This window comes from Pygoscelis adeliae, unplaced genomic scaffold (genome assembly GCF_000699105.1).
Source record: "Pygoscelis adeliae isolate BGI_AS28 unplaced genomic scaffold, ASM69910v1 Scaffold1, whole genome shotgun sequence".
NCBI classification, from domain to species: Eukaryota; Metazoa; Chordata; class Aves; order Sphenisciformes; family Spheniscidae; genus Pygoscelis; species Pygoscelis adeliae.
Genome location: NW_008824051.1, coordinates 4,443,705 through 4,468,237, shown reverse-complemented (window position 1 = coordinate 4,468,237; position 24,533 = coordinate 4,443,705). Strand labels below are relative to the sequence as shown.

The 24,533-nt window shown below is 38.6% G+C and overlaps 1 protein-coding gene across 6 annotated transcripts in view; it reads right to left on the bottom strand.

The window, feature by feature from the left end:
* The window catches only part of ENAH (enabled homolog (Drosophila)), a 56,567-nt gene extending 38,013 nt beyond the window's left edge, over window positions 1-18,554 (bottom strand). For all 6 annotated transcript variants that reach the window (XM_009333646.1, XM_009333647.1, XM_009333649.1 and 3 more), the window contains exons 1-3: window positions 18,393-18,554; window positions 14,860-15,037; window positions 2,385-2,469 (exon numbers count right to left, since the gene is read on the bottom strand). In XM_009333646.1, the coding sequence (XP_009331921.1) occupies window positions 2,385-2,469; window positions 14,860-15,037; window positions 18,393-18,524 (395 nt within the window). In that variant the 5' untranslated portion in view covers window positions 18,525-18,554. The remainder of the gene's footprint in view (window positions 1-2,384; window positions 2,470-14,859; window positions 15,038-18,392) is intronic.
* Window positions 18,555-24,533: the final 5,979 nt, after the last annotated feature.

The following is a 24,533-nucleotide window of genomic DNA, read 5'->3' as shown; positions in this document are numbered from 1 at the left end:
AAACAAAACCTCCACCTCACAGACACATTTCACAAGCAATAGACTTAGCGAAGTCTGCCTTTCTACTGATCCATCACAAACCCCATGTTCCTTCCTACACAGTAACATTTATTCCCTTCTCTTGCATTCCCTGTAGTCTTACTGCTCCCCACAGAATTCAATTCTGCCCACACCGCCTTTACCCTTTACCGAGACTGGAAGTGTCACTTGTAGATATGTTAGAAGTAATATACCTAAACCTTTTTTTCCCAACTATTTACTACTCTCTACATTATGGTAGTAAGACTATTGTTATTACAGTCTGAAAGCTGAAAGACAGTTATTACAGAAGAGAAGTTCTAGCTGAAAGTTAAATGAACCGTATTATAACAATATAGTTACAGTAGTAAAGAGACCGGAGAAGCATTTGTGAAGTGTTTTAACAAGATTACATGTTCTTCTTTAGGCTTAATGACACAACGGCAATAGCCTTTCCACAATCTGACTAGCAACATGAGTAAACACTCATTCCAGTTCTCTATCCTTCTTTAGGGGAAAAACAAATCAAAACCAGGACCAGACTTCAAAAGAGGACATTATATTAGATGAAAACAAGTAGAGCACACTGATCAAATGAGAAAGTGAAGCCCTAAGAATGCCATCTGATAATATGTCCTTTACACACAAAAAATGTCAAGATACTTGCAGCGCTCTTAATACGGGGCAGCACTTTTTTCTGAAGAGACGTCTATCTAAAATGCTTCTCTGAAAAGTATTTCAGCATTATAAATTTCAATTAATACAGTCTTCTAAAGGAACAGGCAGGAAATAAAAATATTAAAAGCCGTTACTGTAGAACAGAAAAAAATACCAAAAGAAATAAGCTTTTTAAAAGTCTGTCAAAAGAAGTGACATAAAAGACCTTTATCATGACAGCAAACTTGCACGTAAACACGTCAGACAGATTTGTAATGAGCTTCTTGCTATTTGTTTTTAAACAAGACGACTTTTAGATAAAGCGATCCCTGCTCAGATTTAAGAACATACTGCAGAAAAGAGACGGACACCTATGACCAATACTGATGTCAAAACTTTGTTCAACACTTACAGTTAGTTTATCAAATCTATAGTATGAATTATTCCCAAACTAGCAATCTGGTTCTGCTCACCTCTGCATAAACAAACTAAATGCAAAATATCAAAATAGAAAAAACTTCAGTGCCAATTAGACCCAACATGTTAGAACCAGTTACCACCAAAAGCTATTAAATGCATTTACACCATGAATCTGGACCGCTTCCTATTTATTCAAGGCTCCTGTTCCCTGCATCTGCACTGCATGTGACCTAAATCACTCCCAGCATCCCTTCTGGAAGGGAACAGCTAATCTCCTGGGAATATTTTGATGGTAAAATAATCCAGGATTGCACCACAGGCAGTATGCTTGAGACAGCCCAAGGTCTTGATGTTTTCACTTAACCCACTCTGACAGCACTATCCTAGAAGACTTTGCCATTTCATATACCCATATCCCAGACACTCAACCTACAGCACTAACCCATATTGCCACACAACAAAAGCGGGAATATGGCAACTAGAAAGTTTGTTCCCAGAACTTGGGCACATGATCAATACGTAGCAATTATTAAAAGGAACTGAAAAAACCCTGTATGTTAAAAATGCTACGGGTCTGAACAACATCCCACAGGGCATGGGACAGGGTACAGCAGCTTCTCATTGAAGGGAACAGCTTAGCTTGGAGGAGCGCCGACTGGTCACGGGAACAGGGACTACTCCCTGAGGGCAGCACAGATACAACAGTATTGCTACAGCTGAAAGTTAAACTACTAGGGGTTCCATAAATTTATACACTGAAAGCAGAAAACGAAGGTTTGTTTGCTAAAGAACTAATATAGTACAAAGGTGAACAAGCTTTCCAATGCCAAACAATATTTTGTTCTAGTGCATCCACATTCAGGAAGAAAAATTGTGATTCTCCATGATGATTTAATTCTCTACTTCTAAACATTAAAATGTCCTTCCTTGCTTGCTGCTTTCTTCTTTATAAGCATGTGTGAAAAACTGAAGACACAACAGTCACTGGAAAATTAGTCTGGTTGAAAATGACAGCAGCGAAATCTTCCAAGGCCTCCCATCTGATCTTCAACTCTTTCATGACAGGCCAATAGCAATTGCATTGTTTGAATGGGTGGAGGTCACGAACAAGGGATCTAGCTACAATCAAAGTTTTTACACAGGAAAGCTGCACTACTGAAAACTGCAAGCATACAAATGCTGCCCTAATGCAAGACAGTAATTTTAAGTCCTTGACATTTAATTTCTCATCATTAGTGAGGAGTTACTACATTCTTTAACTGAACAGCTGTTCACTTATAATACCGTACCTTCTCTGGATTTCCAATTCTTCTTGTGATGGACCATTTTGTACTTGAGAGGGAAGCTGTGAATTCTGTCTAGGCAATGTAGGACCTAAAAGTGAGGACAGACCATAAATTAATGATTTGAACTTTTACTTTGCAAAAAAGCACAAAATCAAGGAAAAAGGCCAGCCATCACATGACATTGTAGAAACTGTTTACTTCTGCTCTTTAAGCCAAACAAGCTCAACAACATAATACAGCAAATAAAAACTGCAACAAATGTTACCTTACATATTTGCAGAATGGATGTATTTCACATGGATGAAAAGGTTTCACAGAAATGCAAAATAAATTTCATATATGATGGGACTTAACAAAAGCTTTGAAAAGCACTCCAAGTCTGAGGTTTTGTTAAAACAATGAACAAATACTCTTGGAGGAACAGAAAAGGCTCAAAAAATTAAAACACTCACCTAAATAGAACACTGGAAATAAAAAAAAAGAACAGGAGAAAAAAACCATCAGAAGCTTATCACCATATTGAGAGAAGGAAGATAAAGTATGTTTCTACAGGTCACACCAAAATTTACTCAGATTTTAGCTCATCAACTTGGATCAAAGACCTTCCTTTGTGGATAAGCAAGTACTGCATCCAAAGGAACGGAGGCATATAGCGAATGAACAAACTGTGCATTCTGCTAAGCACAAGAAATGCAAAAGAGAAGGACATGAAAATACATCTTCGACTTTTACAAATACATCTTTGACTTTTACTAATGGGCAATTCTGAATTATACATCTTTCAAATAATTGTATATGCCCGATCTGTTCTAAAAACAAAGAGGCTTTTGCACTTTCCTCACAAATGTCTTTACAGCACAAAATTATTTAAAAAGAAATAATAGAAGTGAAGGATGGAGAAACGTGGAATGGAATATAGTAGATTGTGCATTGTTTCTGTAAGAATGGGCAGTAAAACAGGAAATTATTTAGACCATAGCTACACCTAAGATTATGGAATTCATAAGCAAAGGCAGAATTGAAAACAACAAAAATGTATCCAGTTCTGAAAAGGTCCCAAAGCAAAACAGTAATTTCTTGCTGAGATTCCACCAAACTAGTTAGAGTGGGGAAGTTGTAATGAGATCTCCCCTATCTCAAATATCAAAATGTAAAAGTTGTTTGCCATCTGAAGTTGTGAAAGTCATCCAAAAACATGAAGAGACCACGTGTGACATACTGAGACATCAAGGACAGGCGATCTGCCTCAGATTCAGCAAACGAGTGCCTTGTTTAAAGGGTATACAAAAGGTTCATTCGTACAAAAGGGTATACAAAAAGGTTTATTTACTCAAAACAGCATAGTATTGTTTCTACTGTGGTCATAAAGACAACGAATCCTGAAAACTATGAAAGTGTATACCATCTACTGTACCCTACAGTTGAAAAGTAACCTAAGAACTTACTTCTAGAAGATAAAAGCAGGAAGTGTACTACAGAGGTTGTATCTTCCTTATTTATTCTTGTCAGCAAGTGTTAGGTGTTTCACCGAAGTATTAGGTCCTCATACCCAAGTACATGATGTTGCCCTGGATGTACTGTTTTTGCCTGGAGTACCTCCAAGAGATACCCACAGACATAAATCGGTATTATTTTTAATGCAAAAGATTTAACTGCAATGATAATTAATAATTAAGTTATCAGTAAGTAGAAACATCTGTTATATTGCTCATCTGGAAAACTTTTCTGCTTTAAAACTTCTGAAGTCACACATCCTCCTCTGTCATCTCCCCTGTGTGACAGGTGGTAGGCTTTTATGTCCGTTAAGCCATGACCACAGCTCCCAAGCAGCCGGGCGGTTTGCTTTCTGCACCATGCTGCAGCCTTTCATGGACTTTTAGAAGTAGATGCAATCCGGCAGCAGCTGTGTTGCTGCTTAAAGCTGCGATATACCACTGCCGCTTGCCACATTTAATATATTCCCTCCCCTCAGATCTGCCGTTTTTCAGTATGAAACACATTGACCTAAAAATTAATAACAAAGAACAAAAATAAAAAGAAATGGTCACACTATGGCCATTTACCAACCGGAACTATTTTGTACTGAAAATACAGTAGAAATTAAAACCTCAAACTTCTACCCATTTAATCTTTAAGAGTATTTAACAGTCTTTTTGAACAAGGTATTATCATGCTGCAGTAGTTGAGTTTGGACTGCCACTCTACAACCCTTCTGCCAGTGTCCCCCCAACTCTTTCTTTTGCTAGCACCACTGGAATCCAACCACCTAGCTTCACTTGCACTGGCTATTCAAACCAGCCTAGCTATCAGAAAACCTGTTCTCATAGTCTGAAACTTCGTTTTAGATCACGCTGTCAGAAAATCACATTCTCTGTAAATTCTGCAGAACGCAACCGTCAGCAAGCCAAGCTAACGTAACCTGGCCAAGCTACTCTGGTAAGTTATATGCTTCTTTCATAGCTATACATGCAAGAGAGCCAAAAACAATCACCTGCTAACAATTAACATGGTTGTTCTAGTATTTCTTATACATTTTTGCCGTAAGGAAATGCAACCTGAGTATACCAAAGGCTTTCGGGAGAGAAAAGTTCAGCTACCAAGTCATTTGGCCTTTTCTCTGACAAATTCCTCTCTGCAAGCATAGACTCTTAATAACCACCATGCTAATGGACACCAGCAAGTTAAAGGTACATACCAGGCAGAAAAGTAAGCTGACATGCCGGAGGGAAGGGATACCATCCAGAGGGACCTTGACAGCCTTGAGAGGTGGGCCTGCGCAAACCTCATGAAGTTCAACAAGGCCAAGTTGCAAGGTCCTGCACGTGGGTCGGGGCAATCCCAAGCACAAATACAGGCTGTATAGCAGCCTTCAGTATCTGAAGGGGGCCTACAAGAAAGCTGGAGAGGGACTTTTTGCAAGGGCATGTAGTGATGGGACATGGGGTAATGGCTTTAAACTGAAAGAGGGTAGATTAGATATAAGGAAGAAATTCTTCACTATGAGGGTGGTGAGGCACTGGAACAGGTTGCCCAGAGAAGTTGTGGATGCCCCATCCCTGGAAGTGTTCAAGGCCAGGCTGGATGGGGCTTTGAGCAACCTGGTCTAGCGGAAGGTGTCCCTGCCCATAGCAGGAGGGTTGGAACTAGATGATCTTTAAGATCCCTTCCAACCCAAACCATTCTATGATTCTGTGATTCCATGTTTTATCCTATAAAATTAAGTTATTACAGCAAGCCAAGACCACCACTTCATTGCTGAAATACAACTGTCTGGATAGTGGGACAGATGGTATAGTAAATAAATAAGCAGGAGCTAGCTAATAAAAAGCTCTCTCAGAGGCTTTTGAACACTTCAAGATACTTCAGAAACATCAACCCCCAAGAGAAATATTCACAGATACTGCCTGGAAAAAAGTCTGATCCTCTACAGGATTACTTTATCTTCAGAGACCAGTACAAGCCAAGTAAGAGTTGAGGCTGAATGGTCTATTCATCCTGAGTTTAAGGAAAACCTAACATCTTTCTTTTTCTAAAGAAAGCACAGATGGTGCACTCTACTGTGCACTCTGACAGAGGATATAATTTCATACTAATTTGTTCAGCAGCCATTCCAGTTTAAATGCTTTCTGTTTTTCAGCTTATTCTCACCTTTGCTTCACCCTTCCTCTATGACAGTTCAGGCAACTGTGTAGTGAGAGATGGACTGGAAATCCAATGCATTAAAAACCTCAGGGGAAAAAGCCTGCAAGAAGTGTTTTCACGAGCTAGATCAGGGTCCATTCTGGTTCTTTATGCAGTCACACAGACAACTATGCTGGCATAGCTCAGAGAATGACATCAGACCGCTGGGGGCTGCTTGAGCCAAATTATGCATCCCCAACATCACCTTTTTAAACCACAACCAGAGTTGTAGTTTATCAAACTCCTTAACTTCATTTTCACCTCCAGTTGACTTCTTACCTCTGCTCTCCATTCAAGAGCTGATTTAATCCCAGTTGCACAACCCTATGGAAGTATAATTAGCAAACTGGAGATGGAAACACATGGTTTCTCCTCCCTTGGTGCCTTTCAGTTCCTCAGTTCCTTCAATCTTTGCAGTTACATTGTCTGCTTTGGAGTTTCACCCCACTTCTTTTAATGTCACTGCCTTACGCTAGCAGCATTGACATAGCACCTGGCTGACGCTGAAGACATCATATCTCTATGAGGTAATAGACCTAAAATCCCACAAGTATCTACTGTTCAAGATTGGAACAATACATGTACTACAGGTTATACAATGAGCTACAGTGTGTATTTTCATTTGGCTGGACAGGCTTGCTTGGGAGCTGGTAACGTAAGGATAGGTGAAGTGTTTTTTGGGGGACCGCTGGCAGTCAGATCACGTGAAGTCTTCCTCCAAACCCCGCATACCCTAGAGTTCAAGAAAGCCGAAACACACACAAAAAACCCACTCCTGCAATTACTGTACTGTTCAGAGTACAGCATTAAAAGACAAAAAAAGTCTTTATTTTTTAAAAATCTAGCACCTTTAGAAAAAGTTGGTCAACTGTTACACAAGAATTTGAGGTGAAGATCTCAATTTTTCCCCCAGAGAAACAGTTTATATAAACAACTCGGTAATTAAGAATTCCCACTCTTTCATTTCTCAGTATTAGTGCCAAAACTAAGCAACATTCCAATTATACAGTATGATATTCAAATCAAAGTATGACTGACTTTTCAAAGGAAGAATGAATTGAAAGCAGACAGCAAGTTAATTTATATAGGCATATGCTATAAAGATAAGCGTGCTGACTAATTGTAATCTTTAGAACAGATTTTCAGTAAGGACAGTTCGAGTATACCTACTAAGCAAAGAACACACCCCAGGCAAGAGTTCAAAACCACAGCAAAAAGATGTATTTCTGTTGTAGAATATAAGAACTTAAAAAAAAAAACAAAACAAAACAAAACAAAACCAAACCCCACCATGTTTTACTAAATGCTTAAAGGTTTTCTGAATGAACGAAAAGCAGGCTTTTTCAGAGATCTATACTAGGAAGTAATAAGTAAAATTATTATGGTGAAGTAACCTCTTTCACTTCTCCTAGCTAGAGAAGGTCTCTAGCTCCTTCTCCTCCCATTCAGAGCCTGTCCTGCTCTAGGACATTACAGAACAAAGTCTGGGGAGACTTGCTAACTAGCCTTCCGCAGAAGCAAAACAGCACCACTCCTCTAGACCTGGACTGTAGAGCCTTCCGCAGAAGCAAAACAGCACCACTCCTCTAGACCTGGACTTGTATTATGGATTTATAAGCAAGACTATGATGGTCAAAAACAGGGGCATTAATAAGTGACAAAACTATTCTCTAGTACTTCTATTCGGTGAATCACCTTCCAGCGAAGACTTATATTTCCTTCAAATATCTACTTCCTCATACACAGGTACCACTTTGTAAGTACCCTCAGCTGAGTTAATTTACTCATCACTGATTTATTTTAGCAGAGTGGTAACTATGTTGCATTTTCTATATTGACAGTAAATGTTTTCCATTTCACTTCACAAGCACTTTTACCTGATCAAGGTAATAAAAGGGACCAAGAATAACAAAAATATTCATTAAAACACATTTGAATCTAGTAGATTAGTAGAGATAAGCCTCCTATCAATGCCAGCAGAGCCTTGGAAACAGAGTGCTGATAACCTGGGTGCTAGGTTTGGCTCAGCACTAGTTTGCTGGGTGACCTCAAGCAGGCTTACGGTTTCCCTCTGCCGCCCTTTTGTGCAGGGGGGGACAGAGACAAAGCTTCAACAGTAGAGTACTATGGTTGCTTAATGAAACTACAATATCACAATCTTTAAAAAAGCAAGTATCAAAAGTTAAATATATCAGTGCCATCTATTGCAGGATATTTATTACTTTTTTCCCCCCGTTCTGTCAAAATTTGGTTAAATAGCAACGTTATAAGTGACAACTGTCACTTTTTGCATATAATACTAAAGAAAGAAGCCTTTCTAACAAAGCTGTATTTCCACAATTATGCTCATGATTTTATGACAACATCCTGTTCCCAAAAGGCAGCAGATTTAATACGGCTACAACTTCTACTGGTAGTATTTTTAAGACAACAATATAAACCCTCAAGAGAAAAATATATTAACATTCCCCAACATTTATTAAACAAAACTTTATCCACAAAATTAATGTACTTCTATGTATGTTTGCCATGCAGTTAAGACCAACTACCAAATTTTAATGAAATTCTTCGGGTTGCCCAACCAAACTTTAATGCTTTCACCTGATACACCACCAATCCTGAAGAACCACACAAATCAGAAATACCACACAAGCAACCCTTAAAAGGGAGTATAACTGAAAACTTAGCAACTCTCCCTTCACTTCCAAATACCACAACTAACACTGATGATGCTTTCAATAATCTTATGTGCAATTAAAATGGAACAGAAGTATTTTGTCCAATGAACAGTTAAAACTTCCTTTAGGTCAATACTTTGGCATATAAATCAGGATTAATCAGGATTAGCTATTATAGAATCTAGTAACTACAAAAAAACTTCTTTATTCAATCCCACATTTAAAAGGAAAAGAAAAAACTTACGAGCAAAAATAGAGATATTATCCAACTTCTGACAACACAGATAATAATACCACATCATGTTACTCCCATTCTGACAGGGAGTGCTGACAGCCTGCTCCAGAGGCTTGCCAACAGTACAGGTATAGCATAATTACTTCATTGCAGTAGCATCATTTTCCTCTCAAAACAAGTTTAACATGATGTGAAACACAACAGTATGAGGAAAAGCATTTGAAATCTGCCCCAAGCCCCACATATACATTTCTCATTTCAGTCTCCTATAGTCTCTATACATATTCCAATTAGGCAACCCCAGTTCTTGTTTCAGTTTGCATTTCCCAAAGACGCTAAATTATTCAATCTATGATGTAAGTAAATGCATTCCCCTATCAGCAAGGATTTAATGAACTATCTTTGCTGTAAGAGAAAGGACCACACATCAGTATACAGCTGTGGAAAAAGCATGCATCTTTTCCCCATAAAGGTTTGATTATTTAATAACTGGACAACCTAACTTCTAGGGTTACTAATAATTTCAAAGAAATTATTATTACCTCAATTTTTTTTCCTCAAGGTAAGACTAACAAAATAACGAAACCCTGGAAACAACAACAACAACAACACTTCTTTTTCCTCCTCCCCATTTTCCTACGAATTAAGTGTCATCTAAGGCAATATTAGAACAGCTTCACTGAAGCCATTCCTGTCCTTGCCTTTATACCAAGAATATCCCCAAATCTTTTCAAGAACCAATATATAACTGTTAAATATTAGTACAAAAACCATCATGAATCTTACATATATGTAATTCTATTAGAAAGAATTAGAATAGGCTTATTTACGGTTGTATGACATCCTTCAGCTGTTCTTTTGCCGCTTTCACCTTCTGCAACGAACAACCCAAAGTAACTCCTCAAATGCAAATTACACATATATAAATCTCATAATTAGTTTCTTATTCTCTTAGCAAGGCTTTCCTGGGACTGGAGACAGATGCCACACAAAACAACACCAATTCCAGCTGAACTAGAAGGCACTTTTTGCAGCAAAACCGAGTATGATACATACCCCTTTGTTCCTCCCATCTCCCAACACACACTTCCCTCACTTGCCCTCATGCCTTCAAAGGAATAATCCATTTTCTCACACATCAGAGAATTTTCTCAGCCATCTAATTTCCCTTCATTGAGGCTTTTCTCTCATTCCAGAATCACTTTGATTGCAACACCGAGCTCTACTTAATGCAGATAAGAAAATTCTTTGTAATGCAATGCAAAACCTTCGCAGAAAGCAGTCATCTTTACTCTCGACAATTAAGACCAATTACTGAATATCTGAACACACTGCACGCAGCCTTAAAGCCAGAAATCCTCTTCAAAGGACCTCTTAAACTGATGACACATACTTGTCATTTAATGAAGGTGTAACTTTTGACCACCTCAGACAACTATTTAACGAGTAAGTCTTTCAAAATTTTCCCAAATGAGTGCCAGAAATAAATCTTGGTTAGTTTTTAATACATCTCCAAAACAGTATTGGGGCAGGAACTTGTAGCATTAGTCTACCCTAAAATTCCAGGAGAAAGTGCAGTTCTGCGTTGTCTTTCTCTTCTGGATTTGCAGGTGGCCTACAATCTGCTCTACCAGCCAGCAGCCAGCAGGAAAATAGGGTCTGGTTGAATAGCTACTAGCTAATACGATCATTCAAACCAGAACGGAGTGAAAACACTTTGACTTTTACATTGATTTAAATATAAGTGTTCCAGCATAAGAGAAATTAGGACAATCACATGATCAGCACTGCAAATTGGGGGGGTGGGGGGGAAGAGGCAGCGTATTTCAGACAATTCCACTTAACAAGGCAGCCATCAGTTCAGAGACCTTTGAGACAAACCTGTACTGTCTTTTAGAAGAAAATTGCCAGTTGCAGTAAAGCCTTTACTCTACTCCAACTTCAAACACTTTCATTCTGCATTCCCAACTCATCAGAATGACACAAAGCCCGTCTCACTGCCTGCTCAGTGGTACGGCACCCACTGTCTTCGCCTCTGCTTCTGTAGATCCACTAGAGGGAGATCCTAAATTAAACAACCTCAAATTATGCCAGCAATACAACAGGTGAAGATGCCAACTGCAAGCAAAGATCAAGGACATTTTTCAAATATATGCAAGAGAAGGAGATTGTCTTTTTTTTTTTCCTTTTAAAGAGTGAGAACAAGCCGTAAGTAACAGCTGACTTGCAAACCAAAAGGATGTCCACAAAATAATCTTTAATATTCCTCAGAAGTCATTTAGATTTCTGTGAACTCTTGCATAAAGTTTAAAATTCATCTACAATTTTATGAATTTCTGAACAGTATGCTCGGCTAACATTAAAACTGCTTTCCTTTTATGAACAAAATAAAACTTGAAATAACCAAGCTAATAAAAGAAATTGCCAAAATGAGAAAACACAGCAGAAAATAAGGATACTGCAAGAATCAAAACTTTCATTGTAAGCGATTCTAGAGTAAAAGGGAAGTTATCTATATAGAATTTCTTTATTTTACGTGAGTCGGAGATTTTATATGCTGTTTTAGATATACTAGGAAACACAGCAATTTACATAAATTAAGACACAAGTTGTCCTCTTCAGGTACAGATTTTTGAATCAGTATCATCAGAATACCAACTAGGACTGTTTATGTTAGAAATTTTTAAAAGTCTAGCAGATAAATTGGAAGAAACAAAACTATCAATACATAATGTATTGACCTTCACGTTACCGCAAATTTTTTCATAACATATACCCCCCAAGATCTTTTAAAAAAAGGCTAATTTGTTGGGGTTTTTTTTGGGGGGGACACACAGGACAGTTGCAATCCATTTCCTAAAACGAAGAGCTAATATTAGAGCCTCAGAGCCAGTGACCTGACTAATTCAGTTATATCAGAGATGCTGGGGGGGGAAGAAAAAAACAAAAAACCCACAACACCAAAGGATTCATTTCTAGCTGCACTTTTAGGAAATTATACCAACTATGGAGAAAAGAATGCATTAAACTGAGCAAGGAGTCCAATTAGTTTTTTTTCTAAACTGCAAGCTACTTAGTATCCTATTTCCATTATTGAAGCAGGCATGTTCAGAAAGATACTTGATCTTTTTTGCTTCTTACACTGATACAGGTCAGAAAAATTAAGTAATATGTAGATCATACACTGACAAACCTCCCAGCTGATAAAACTTAGGAACACTTGTTGACAGTATTCTAACACAGATAAATTATGAATATTTATCTTTAAACATTGTCTGGAAATGGTAACAGGCTTACAAAGCAATTCTATATGCATAATTATGAATTTTTTTTACAAGCAGCACTGCAAAACTACTCATTTTCAGACATCTGCTGAAGCGACACTGGTAACGTTAAGCTTTGTTTTTATTTCATCTTGATGGAAGCTACAGCACCTACGTATCTGTGAAATAGGTAAGTGATAGCTCATCTTAAACAGCCGCAGTCCTTCTTGGCTGACAGAAGTTACAGAAGAACAGTTATCTCCTCCCGTGCCGATGGTGTCCACCATTAGTTTGTGATGCAGCTAATTAATGCATTTTTGCTTGCACCTACTACTACCAGGTCAAGTCACAGGAAAGAGAAACCAAGTGACTATCTTACAATTCAGAAAACTTGGAGGTTACAAACAGTCACTATCAAACATAATTACACAACTTAATTCATGTCTCTGTCCGACCTACATCTCAAAGCCGTTAACGACAAACTAGGTAGACTACAGCACTGTAGCCAGCAACCAGGATGTGATATTACAGTCATACTCAACTCTCATTTCATGAGCCGCACAAAAACCCACCTGAAAACAAAACAACCCCCCCAATCATCAGGGATTAACTGGTATTAAATTGAATGAAGTGGACAAACTCAAACTGAAGGGCCACTTCAGAGATCAATGAATAGACTACTGGCAGAACGATTTGGAAGAATTAACGATTTGGGATGAGCAGAGGACTGAATTCTAAGTACAGTGGTTTTTTTAGACTCATTGCAAAGCTCAGCCCCCCCCCCTCCTCCCCCCATCATTTAAGAAATTACTGAAGTGATGCAACAGAAAGAAGAGTTATTTTCATTGAGTTGTTTGCTCCTGTGGAATTACATTGATTCTAGGCTATTGTTTGAATGACATTTTCTTTTATTAAAGTCACATTCAGGGAACCCCCTAAAAATGATTTTAGTTTTTTCCAAGTCTAAATAATGAGTCTTTATGAACTGAAGTGGCATCTTAGTTCAATAAAATTTCTACTTCTGAAGAATATAACAACGTAGCTGTTAGCCCACATGTACTTTGCACAGCACAGCAAGAGAACTAGTCATTAGACTAGTCATCCCAATAATCTGTGAAATGAAAAAACAGACATACTGAGCAGTTAAAAAATGAGCACTGTCATGCCTGCCTGTCATTTCAGCCTCTCCGGTAACTCAGTTTTAGTGTTAGGAGAAGGAGTTAAATTGAATGATGAAAAATATGTACGTGTATATACACATACACACTTGTTTGAAACATGTTGTACCAAACTCTTCAAGTACAGGCAACAGGAAACAACATAAAACCCTCAAACTTGTGGTGATTACCATAAATCAGGCCTTTTCAGACTTTACATCAAATAAGTAGAAACCAACACTTCATGTGTTCCCAAATGTTGCTTGGGAGATAGATGATAAACAGTCAGAATGCATGAAATATTTACAGTCAAGTAACCCTTAGGGAAAGGAGAACTGAGGGACTTAGAGGAGAAAATATCCAACTGAGAGGTAGGAAAATGGGATACACAACTGGATTATTTTAGCTGGCAAAAAGAAACCTTATACCTCTAGCTACCCTTTATATTTTGGCCTCATATGCTGCATAACAGCATAAGCACTGCAGAACGTATCATCCTTCTTGGTCTAGGTAGCTTAGTTTCCAAAGGTAAGTCTTGAAACAACTATCAGAATGAAAAGCAGCTTGATAGTGTCACCCTTTTTTGCTGTAGTTGAGACAGCACTAGTAAGGTTATCTACAGCCTCTCTTCTACACAAGAGAAAGAAAACTGGCAGAGAAGCACTATCTCGTTACACGGGCAATCTTTAAAATTTAATGAGGACAAAAGAATTCTATTTGGTTACGAGAACACAGAAGTCTTGAAGTCTTTTAAAATAAAAGCTCCCTCTGTGTGTGTCCCAGTGTTATACTGACCAATTTGCTGTAGAGCCTATCTAGAATATATTACAGACACCACCTGGAGACTGAAAGCCACTAAGTTTTCCACCAATGTTTTAAACCCTCTATGTCATCCTGTTCTCCAAAGAAATTAAATGACAGATTTGTTGTCTAAATTATATGTGCTCATCTGAACACTACCCCTGGATCCAAGGTCTCCAAGCTAGAAAACTCTGTATGGTAAGACCTGCCAAAGAAGATGACCTGAATTCCAAAGTTTGGAGGAAAATAACTTTTTCATAATAAACCAGTACTCAATGAGAAGGAAAAATACCCATACACATTAAGAACACTGGATGTCTCTAGAAATCCTGAAAAGTACCCTGATTAAGAGCTACATATTTGCTGGTCAGGTGTTTTGGTTTTGTTTCCTAAAAAAAAGCAAAGTCAGCAAGTTTCTATATATAATAGATAACATGAAAACATGTTTACTTGTTAGGAATTGCATTTACACAGATGGCAGTCAAGTTGAGAATCGCTATTAAGCAGCAGCAGTTAGGCAGACAAAACACCCAAATAATTAAAATGGCTAGAGGCTGAATCATGACTAGAAACAAGACTTACTGACTTCTATGCATAAACATTTGAATTTTTTCCATCTCTGTATTTGAACAGTCTTCAAAAAAAAAGTTAACAGACTCTTACCAGCTTCCTGTGAATTTAATACTTCTAAGGCATGCATCATGGCACTTGCGAAGACGTTGGCATCTTCTTTGCTGCCAAAATTCAGACCATACACCTGCCTAGCATCCCGCCACTGGTGGAAGGTCTGTGTAGCCTGATTATACTTCAGCCCTTTCGGAATGGCACAATTTATTACCACCTATAATCATAAAAAAGAAAAATTACTTATGTTTAAAATTGCTATTTCATCACAAGTTTCAGCTTCACGTAGATTTTATTCCCTAACCATGTGGGTTAACTCCAGCCCCACGATCCACAAGATCACAATGTTGAAGCACATAGCCATTTCCATTTTAATTCCAATGCCACATGAAATCAGTGAAGAGAATACACAAGGGGACTAATGAGACATTTTGTATCAACTTCTGTAGCTTAAGCATTCTCATTTCAAATGACGCAGTGATGTTTCATAACAGCAGTGTAGTAATACCAACAGTTGTAACTTTTAGTAGCAGAGTACTTGGTGTGAATGTGTATTTGGATTTCAGAAACTCAGTTTTCCATTAACTTCAGAGTACTTGTTAGAATTATGTTTTTTAACCCAGTAATCACCTTCTCACTGTGGCTGCTGCACCCCTAGCTTGCCGTGCTTTCAGTAGCAGTCTATGTGGACTTCTACTGTGCATCACAAGGTATCATTTTGCAAGATCGTTATGGCTCACACAAAAGGTTGTAAACCCAAGCTAGTAGGACAACCATTTATTACAAGCTACATTCCACTAAGAGGATCCCATTGCACTTGGATAACTATATCCTCTCACCTTTTTCCACTGAATAACATGAAAAAAAGCCAGGTTTGTTCTCAGATGAGCGCACAAAGATCATTTCATGCTCTTGGAATAAGTGTTTAATGACAAATCACACAGGAGATTATCAGTCCATGCTTCAGGTGTGTGATAAATGACCAAGAACTGACCAAAAGAATTTTACGAAATGCTGGGAGAGAGGGAAACAGATATAGCAGCTTTCCTCAAAGAAAAAGATTAGATCTTTAACCCCAACCCAAGTATCACAAGGCAGAGCATGTATCAAGACAGAGTGCTAAGTTTGCCATTTAATCAAGATCTAATAACGTCTTCATCAAGGAAATTAAGATATAATCCTTGTGGCTCCCTTCTCAACCTCTCAAAGTGGTAGATGATCAGCATTACAAAATGTCAGAAGTTTTTTTTTAATGAACTGATCTGAGGAAATGAGAAATCATGCATCCAACTTTTCATAATATGGGAAGAGCTACAAGAGAACTGTTGGTACCTACATAGACTGCAGCTAAGAGCAGAGAGTAGGGAAGAAGAAAAGTTCTTAGGCTGACGCTTTGCCTTAAAGAGAACCCGATGACTTCTGTGTACACCACTAGCTTCTGTATCTGTCTGTAGGAAGGAATGGTAAAAAGCGCACAAGGATATCGCCTTGGACGTATGTAAAGTGCTTAGTTTATGGGGGAAAAGCCAAAATACGCTTTCGCTACTTCAGTTCAAAATAAAAGTAAACTTTTTATTTACAGTTCCCATAATTTTACTGAAGACCTATTTCTTAATGTTAAAAACAATCACAAAAATAGCTTAAGGGGAAGAGAAGTTCTCTGGGGCACAGGTACGACTGCTTATCATCTTAGTCTACTGTGCCTGGGAACATTTTGGTAAGAGCAATTGCCAAGGTATACCTCTGAAGGGATTGTGGCCCAAGGATAAGTCCACGCTGGAGAAGGCACACCTCGAAGCATCTGTGGCTGTAGATAAGGCCATGCTGCAGCAGGTGCACCTTGAAGCATCAGTGGCTGTGCATGAGGTCACGCTGGAGCACCTCAAAGCATGTGGCCATGGATAGGCTGTTGGCCTGGCAGCAAGAAGATCACACAGCCAACAAGCAGCTTCGCTCAAAATGCACATATTGTAAAGCCTCCTTCCACCAATTGCCCAAGATTTGTTACAACAAAATTGCTTACTGTATTTTTTTTCTGTGCCTCTTCTCTCTGCACTGCTACATGTCAAACTCTCTTCCCCACAGAAAAAAACGCCTTTCCAAGCCAATCACTCGAGATGCTCGGCAATGATGGAAAACCTTCTTTCCTCTACCAATAGCTTGTGAGAGAAGTTGAAGGAGTCTTGTGAGATTTCCCAGGGGCAAGGAGGAGGGTGTGGGTACAAAGGAGAGTTCCATCTGGGCTTTTTTCCTCCCCCACCTACCAAATTCTGTACGAAGGGTAAAGAAATCAGGCAGAGAGACAAACAATGTCACTTGCATCTCCCCTGTGCCATCTGTTTTTTCCACTCTCTAATGGAAATAATACCTTTAAATTGTTGTAACCCAGGATTTGAGTTGCATGTTATGGGAATTACTATAGCAGGAACCTCCTGTTGCTAGCCAGGCTAGGAGCAAGGGGAGGAGTTCATTGCAATGTTAAACCCTATAACCTGGCCCAAAGGGACCAGGGGTGGAGACTGTAATGGAAATACCTTTAAACTGTTGTAACCCATGATTCGAGTTGCATGTTATAGGAATTACTATAGCAGGAACCACCCAAACCAGTGGAGGAGAAGCCTTACAAGAAGCAGTGCAAGTGCAGCCGTGACCCAACCTGAGCTGGCTTTGGTGCCCAGTAACTCCACGCAACACACCACCTCTCCTGGCCTGAGTGACCAACATGGCAGATGGACCCCAAAGCCATGGACTAAATGAACTCAATGGACATTTTGTGGACATTTGTGGACATTTTATGGACATTTTATAAGGGTGGTCCTTACACTAAGGGAACGATATCTGTGTATTTTATCAAAGGATGGGAAGGGGGTGGTGGTTAATGAGGATGTATTGGCTAGTGTGGGACCTGAGCATGATGTCAATGATATGGAATAAGGGGTGGAGAATGTGCTGGTTTTGGCTGGGATAGAGTTAATTTTCTTCACAGTAGCTAAAATGGGGCTCTGTTTTGGATTTGTGCTGGAAACAGTGTTGATCACACAGGGATGTTTTTGTTGTTGCTGAGCAGTGCTGACACAGAGTCAAGGCCCTTTCTGCTTCTCACCCCACCCCACCAGCGAGCAGGCTGAGGGTGCACAAGAAGTTGGGAGGGGACACAGCTGGGACAGCTGACCCCAACTGACCAAAGGGATATCCCACACCACACAACATCATGCTCAGCATATAAAGCTGGGGAAAGAGGAAGGAAGTGGGGGGACATTCAGAGTTATGGTGTTTGTCTTCCCTAGTAACCGTCACGCGTGATGGAGCCCTGCTTTCCTGGAGATGGCTGAACACCTGCCTGCCCATGGGAAGCAGGGAATGAATCCCTTGTTTTGCTTCGCTTGCGTGTGGGGCTTTTGCTTTCCCTATTAAACTGTCTTTATCTCAACCCACGAGTTTTCTCACTTTTACTCTTCCAATTGTTTCCCCCATCCCACCGGGGTGAGTAAGCAAGGGGCTGTGTGGTGCTGTTGTCAGGTGGGGTTAAACCACGACAGAGTCCTATTCCAAGTTTTCAGAGATTTGCTTACCTGATGATCCTGAATCTTCCTGCCCACTACTCTGAATGTGTTGTTGCCTGTGTGATGATATATATGAACTCTGCTGAATCCAGTTGATCCCCCAGCTGGTACCCATTTCTTATTGGCATCATCGTAGACCATTACAGCAGCTCGTGCTTGGCAGATACTCTGTTCACTGTTAAAATACAAATATTTTAGAGTAGCACATAAAATTACTTATGGCAAATCATTATTTTTTGGTTAACTTTTTTTTTTTTTTTTAAACTGAAAATCTTGCAAGGAGTATTACTTTAACTTGCTGAAACATCCACCTTCCAAAATACAAAACCGCTAGCACTGACTTCTGCTTAAAGGTGTTCGTTCTGAGAAGTTGTGGTCAAGACAAACACACCTAACTGCTAATCAAAGAGATCAAGAATAGATTTACTTTTTTTTTTTTTTGCACTTTTTCCCCTTGCACATTTCCCCCCACCCCTTTCTCCTCACCACCAACCATGAAGTTTAATTAAATGCCATAACCACATAGTTTTCTGCAAAGACTGGAGAACAAAGAATCTGGAGTTGCACTAGCTTTGTACAGCTTACATTTTCCAGTGGCAACTACTTCTACAAGAAATGAGGATTGGAAGGCCCTTGCTCCTTTTAACATACATAGAAGAAAACACACACACAGGATAAAGTTCAGCACAAAAAATTCATCTATTCATAAATGAAATGCTTTTTGGTTTTGACATATTTTACAACAGTTGACACCTAGAGGTAGCATTTTTCTCCCTGAGAAAAGGTTCTATTGATTACTGAAAAGCGCAATTTCATCAGTAGCTAATCCTGATTATGGCAGTCATCTGGAAGCTAAGGTACAGCCTAAAGTTAAAAGGGAGTATAACATGAATGTCATCATATTAGAAACACAAGAAAGCAGAACATACCATAAACACACTATTTATTAGGAGAGGAGTAGGTGATACTACGCAAGTTGTCTTTATGGGAAATGTCCAGATGCAGACAGGAAATAAAAATAGAAAGGAATGATTTCTTATCAGTAAGTCAAATTCTCTGAACATACCACTCCAGCACATCCAACATTATAGAAAGCACATGATTCGTGGCTTGCAAGGAATGTGGCCTGCCATTTGGAAAACTGAGAAGGCTGAAGAGACATGCATTCTTCATAAATTATAAAAGGAAAGTAATGAAATATTTCTTCATATTTTATGAAGGAGGGAGATGACGACTCCTCCCCAGTCTTTCTTGGGTTTTTTTCATGGGTTTTTATTGGTTGGTTGGTTGGGGTGGTGGGGGGTGCCTTTTGGGGTTTTTGTTGTTGGTTTGGGTTTTTTTTTTTTAAAGACCATGCTGAATTTCCCAATATCTTATTTCCATCTCCCAGCACAAGAAAATTCAGCAGTGTGTCCAGCTGTTTTGTTAACTTTCAATACTGACGTTTTTGAGAAAACATTGCATCAATTTCTATCACACTTTCCATGGCACTCCAACAATTAGAAAAGCTCTCAACAATGGGATGCTTTTCAAGGCTAGGGGAGAAGAGCAAATACCGAGATCATGTCTCTTATGTATGCAAGAGATTAAAGATCAGATGAGGAAATGTATTCTTAATTTTTAAAAAGCACGTGTTCTAGTCTCATCACCTATTCAACTAGATCAGAATGGGATAACAGCCTCTAATTAGACCACTCTTTTCCTAGCCAGAAATTAGTTCAATATAGGGATAGTAAAATTATAATATGTGTGTATACAGTGCTTCTTTTCTAAGCATAGGTCATCTTATAGATTACAGTTTAGACCAAAAGGACCACATCTGTTCCAAGAAGATAGATTAGATACAAAGAAAATAAAGTTAGTTACAAGCTTCAGGTGTTTCACAGTCCCATTAAAAACATGCCACAGGTAAATAAAAGTTTCCCTCATCTGAGAAGAGGACAATGCAAGAACCTACTGGATTTCTTTATTTTTAGAGTATTTTAGCACACAACTATCTTAAAGTTCAAACCTAGAAACATTCTGTACTGTTCACAAAGTACAGAACAAACAGTAGTGTTTTTTCTAAAATGCATAACAGTTATTACAGAAAACTTCTGTAAAATTTCTGAACACCAAACAAATTTTTGCTACACTTGAATTTGGATCTATCACAGGCATTACAAACCATAGGTGACAGGACCTAGATACTGATTTGGAAGCAGAACCATGTAGTTTGCAAGGTTCTTGCCAAAAAATAACTTCATCTCAATCATGTGTCAGACAGATAAAAAAATCATTTCGATTCTATTAAAAATTGAGACTATGAGTATAAGCTAATATGTTCCAATTACAACAAAGGTAGAACCAGAGAACGACTGAGTAATGGTACAGTGATCAGAAGACTTAATTAATAGGACAGACCATCAAGTTCAGACGTTATTCAGAGCGTTCTCACTCTTTTTTGCCCTGCCATGGTCCTTCCACAGGCTCTGGTTTTACAAGATTTTATTTAACATAACAAGAATAAAAACGTACTCATTTTAGAACTATTTGGTATTCAAGTGGCACAATTCATAAGCGCAAATAAGATGACCTTGAGTAGAATTTCTAGCTTTTCTTTAACAACTGTTAAACTATTTTTAGTTCCACTTCTCAGGCTATGCCTTATAACTGGAAATATTAATCAAGTCTAGATCTCAAATATTTCATGCTCCGTTTAAAATAAAAGAATTTCCTTAATAGCAGGGGATTATTCTTAACCATATAAAGATACAAGATGATTCACATACTTTAAAAAATGACAAATACAAACAATTTCCAGTTGACCTATTCAATCATTACACAGTAAGACTTCTGCCTTCATTTCACACAAATCCTGTAACTAAAATTTTAATGTTCCAGGTCTATAATTTTCATATCCAGGTACCAATCTGAAGGTGACATACTCCCCTCCTGCCAACAGTTCCCACCACCCACTACTTTGTTTATCAGACTGCAGCAGTAAAATGGAAAAATGAAGCTATCGCTATCAGAAACAAATTAAATCATCATGGTGTGCTAGCCTTTTTCCAGGGTTCAATAATTGCACATTACTAGATGTAGGGGAGATTAATTCAATTTCTTTCTCTTAGTAGAAAGTTCTGCACTCTGAAGTGATTACTTTTTGTTTTGAAGAAAAGCATGGAGGCAGGAGCTTTAGCAAAGAAGAATCTTTATGTCTGCTCTTCAATGACCATTTGATTAGTTTAATATTTGAGTATAGTATATTACAGCAATTAGACACCATAAGTCTCAAAAAAATTTTGAGACTTTTTAGAAATAAGATGCATACCTGAACTCCACTAACCTCAAAGGGCTACACCAAATCGAAAATCCATGCTGTTAGCTCATGACTATCTTTGACAGGTCTAATGAATAACAAGGTTTAGTTTTCTTTCCATGATCCACCTTTTCCTAGGAAAATGCTGAGTTTTACATACAGACTGTTACTAGAACCTGAGCCAGTGCCCTTTGTATTCCTCTACTATATATGAACTTAAACTTCAGTTCAAAGGAGCAGGAGCTAAGCGAATCAGAACAGTGTCATTTATCATATTTCTTACTCTTCAAGCTTATTACACTTCCCTGCTGTACTTCTAACAGGAGACAGGTCTTCAACAATCTCAGGATTTATACATGAACTCTTCACACTCCACGGGGTTTTCTGCAATACACATGTCCCTTAGACTGCAGGAACTGACAGTAACATGCAAGAAGATGATTTACTTCATTCAGTGCACCAGAATCACTTTGGTCTGATCACAAACGCCCCTTTTTTTTTTTCCTTTTACAGACAAATTACTTTAGCACTAGTGGGAAATAAACAAATTGTCTACAGTCATATTGCAAGAGAAAAGGAAAAGGGTCTTCATCTATTTGCCATATCATTAGGCTTTCAAAAGCATCCTACGGGGTTTACTTGCCTATCTACAAATTTTCCTTTTTCTGGTGTGCTGTACTGGTGTAATGGTTCCAGAAACCATTACACTTGGATTAGCCTGCAGCTTCCCAACATGAGAGCTCATTAGGGTATGAGAGAGAATGAGCAAAGGGATCCATCTCCAGCTTCAAATGCTACTGTCAAAGGCACAGCTGCTCAAAGAACTGATTGTTAACTTATTAGGGCAGTGGGTTGGGGAACTAAAGTGACAACTAAATATTAACTAAGAAAAATTAAGAAATTTTCTGTTCCCAAGTAAACTTACCAAACTAAGTATATAAAATTATATGCAGAAAAAGGAAAATTCATAAAAGGGAACATTCATGCAAAACAGTGCTTACCAAAACTTAGGAAACAAGATGTACAAGCTCTCTTCCCAAAATGTGAAGCTTGATAAATAGTTGGATAAATATATGTTAGGAGGAGTTCTTCTCTAGACAAAGATGTAAGGCTCTGATTGTTAAAGCCAACCATTATTCTGGATAAGTCCACCTACAGCAATACCATATAAAGCCAAAGACAGGGTGGTTGTTTTTATTTGGGGTGGAAGAGTGGGGGGAGGTCTGGCACTCAAAAGGCTCACACAAATAACCACAGTAGTAATGAATCATAAGTATGAGATTATTCTTATGGGAGAATACACTTTCCTCCTCCAGTGATGAGATCATACAGAAAGCTCAAAAACCATAGCAAACTGAACCCTAACAGACATCATTCTTTCGCCCAGATGGAATCTGTTCATTCTTTCACATCCCAAGTTCTTAAGCTCAGTGCACAGTGACACCAATGCAGAGTCTGCTGACCTAAGCCTTTTTTTTTTCCTCTCCCCGAAAAGTGGATCGTTGGTTTTCCTCTCTCAAGAACTAAAAAGGATAGACAGATTTAAATGATCAAACTCATATGGAAAACAGCACGATTGCAGACACAGAAAAGATCATTTAAATATACTAACAAGAGCAAGGAAAAGCTGCAATTGCTCTGATTCTCAACCTTTAGTATTTTTGTCAGTGATGTAACAATGAGGTTTTTTGAAAATCATATCCCACTATCGCTTCTTCTGGTGATTCAGGTTTTTTTTGCTATGTTCTCAATTTACAGAAACATAACAACATGTTCTTAAATGTGCAGTCTTTCTGGGGCAGAGGAATGGAAAGAGACGCTGATTCATCAAACGCCTGTTTAGGATTTTCAAACCATGTGGCACAAAGCTAGAAAGAAACTTCAAACATTTCCGATACTAACATCTTAAAATACACATTTCTAAAAAGCAGCTAAATGCTGGTCCAGATATCAAGTTTTATATCTTGGCGGTGGTGTTTTGTAAGATGATTTTCCCTGCTTGTTCCTGAACCCCAACTGGCACATCACAGTGAAAACATGTGCTTCCCACTTCACTATTAAAAAAAACAAAAACAACCAACAACAAACACACCCCCCCCAACATACTGTGTATTATACCACGACTTTCTATTAACTAAAACAGACACTTTGTAGACAAAGTTGTCATGTATTCTAAGCTGCTCATTTGGCTTAACTCAGTAGTTAAGCTACTTGTTAGCATCTTAAAGTTAACATAAGGATGTTTCCAATGCCCTCAAATATGCTCCTCACATTATGGTCTGCTGAGAACCAGACTGAACTCAACTACAGGTGATGTGAGTGAGTAGAGCGGAAGAACTTTGGGTCACTTAAGTTTTTAACTCATAATCCACTGCTTTAATTTTACTCATTTTCTGAACTTTAGCCGAAAGCAAATCTCAGAGGAAGCTGAGTGTTAACAGTTACCATCTCCTCCTGCCAAGTAGACCGACATCCAGGCCACCAACAGGACATCATGAAAAAATATAATCCATTTGGGCTCAGCAACAGTTAACATAGTACTTCTTAAAATAAATTAATTTTCTCTGTAACTCATCCTCAGTTGAAAGGTAAGAACCTCAACTTCTGCTGCATTACTAAAACCTAGCCGAATATGCTGCTGCAAGGGAACATTACGTGCTTGGTGCAGCAGAAGGAACTACGCTGTGCTATGCCACTTGCATCCAGCTTCAAATGATGTGGCTCGCCCACTCCAACACTTCAGCTAGTACAGAATTTAGTTGCTATCCAGGTTTTAGAATAAGACTAAATTGAGACGACCAGCTGATTTATCTGACTGGTTTTCAGCCAGATTTTTCTTCTGACACTAT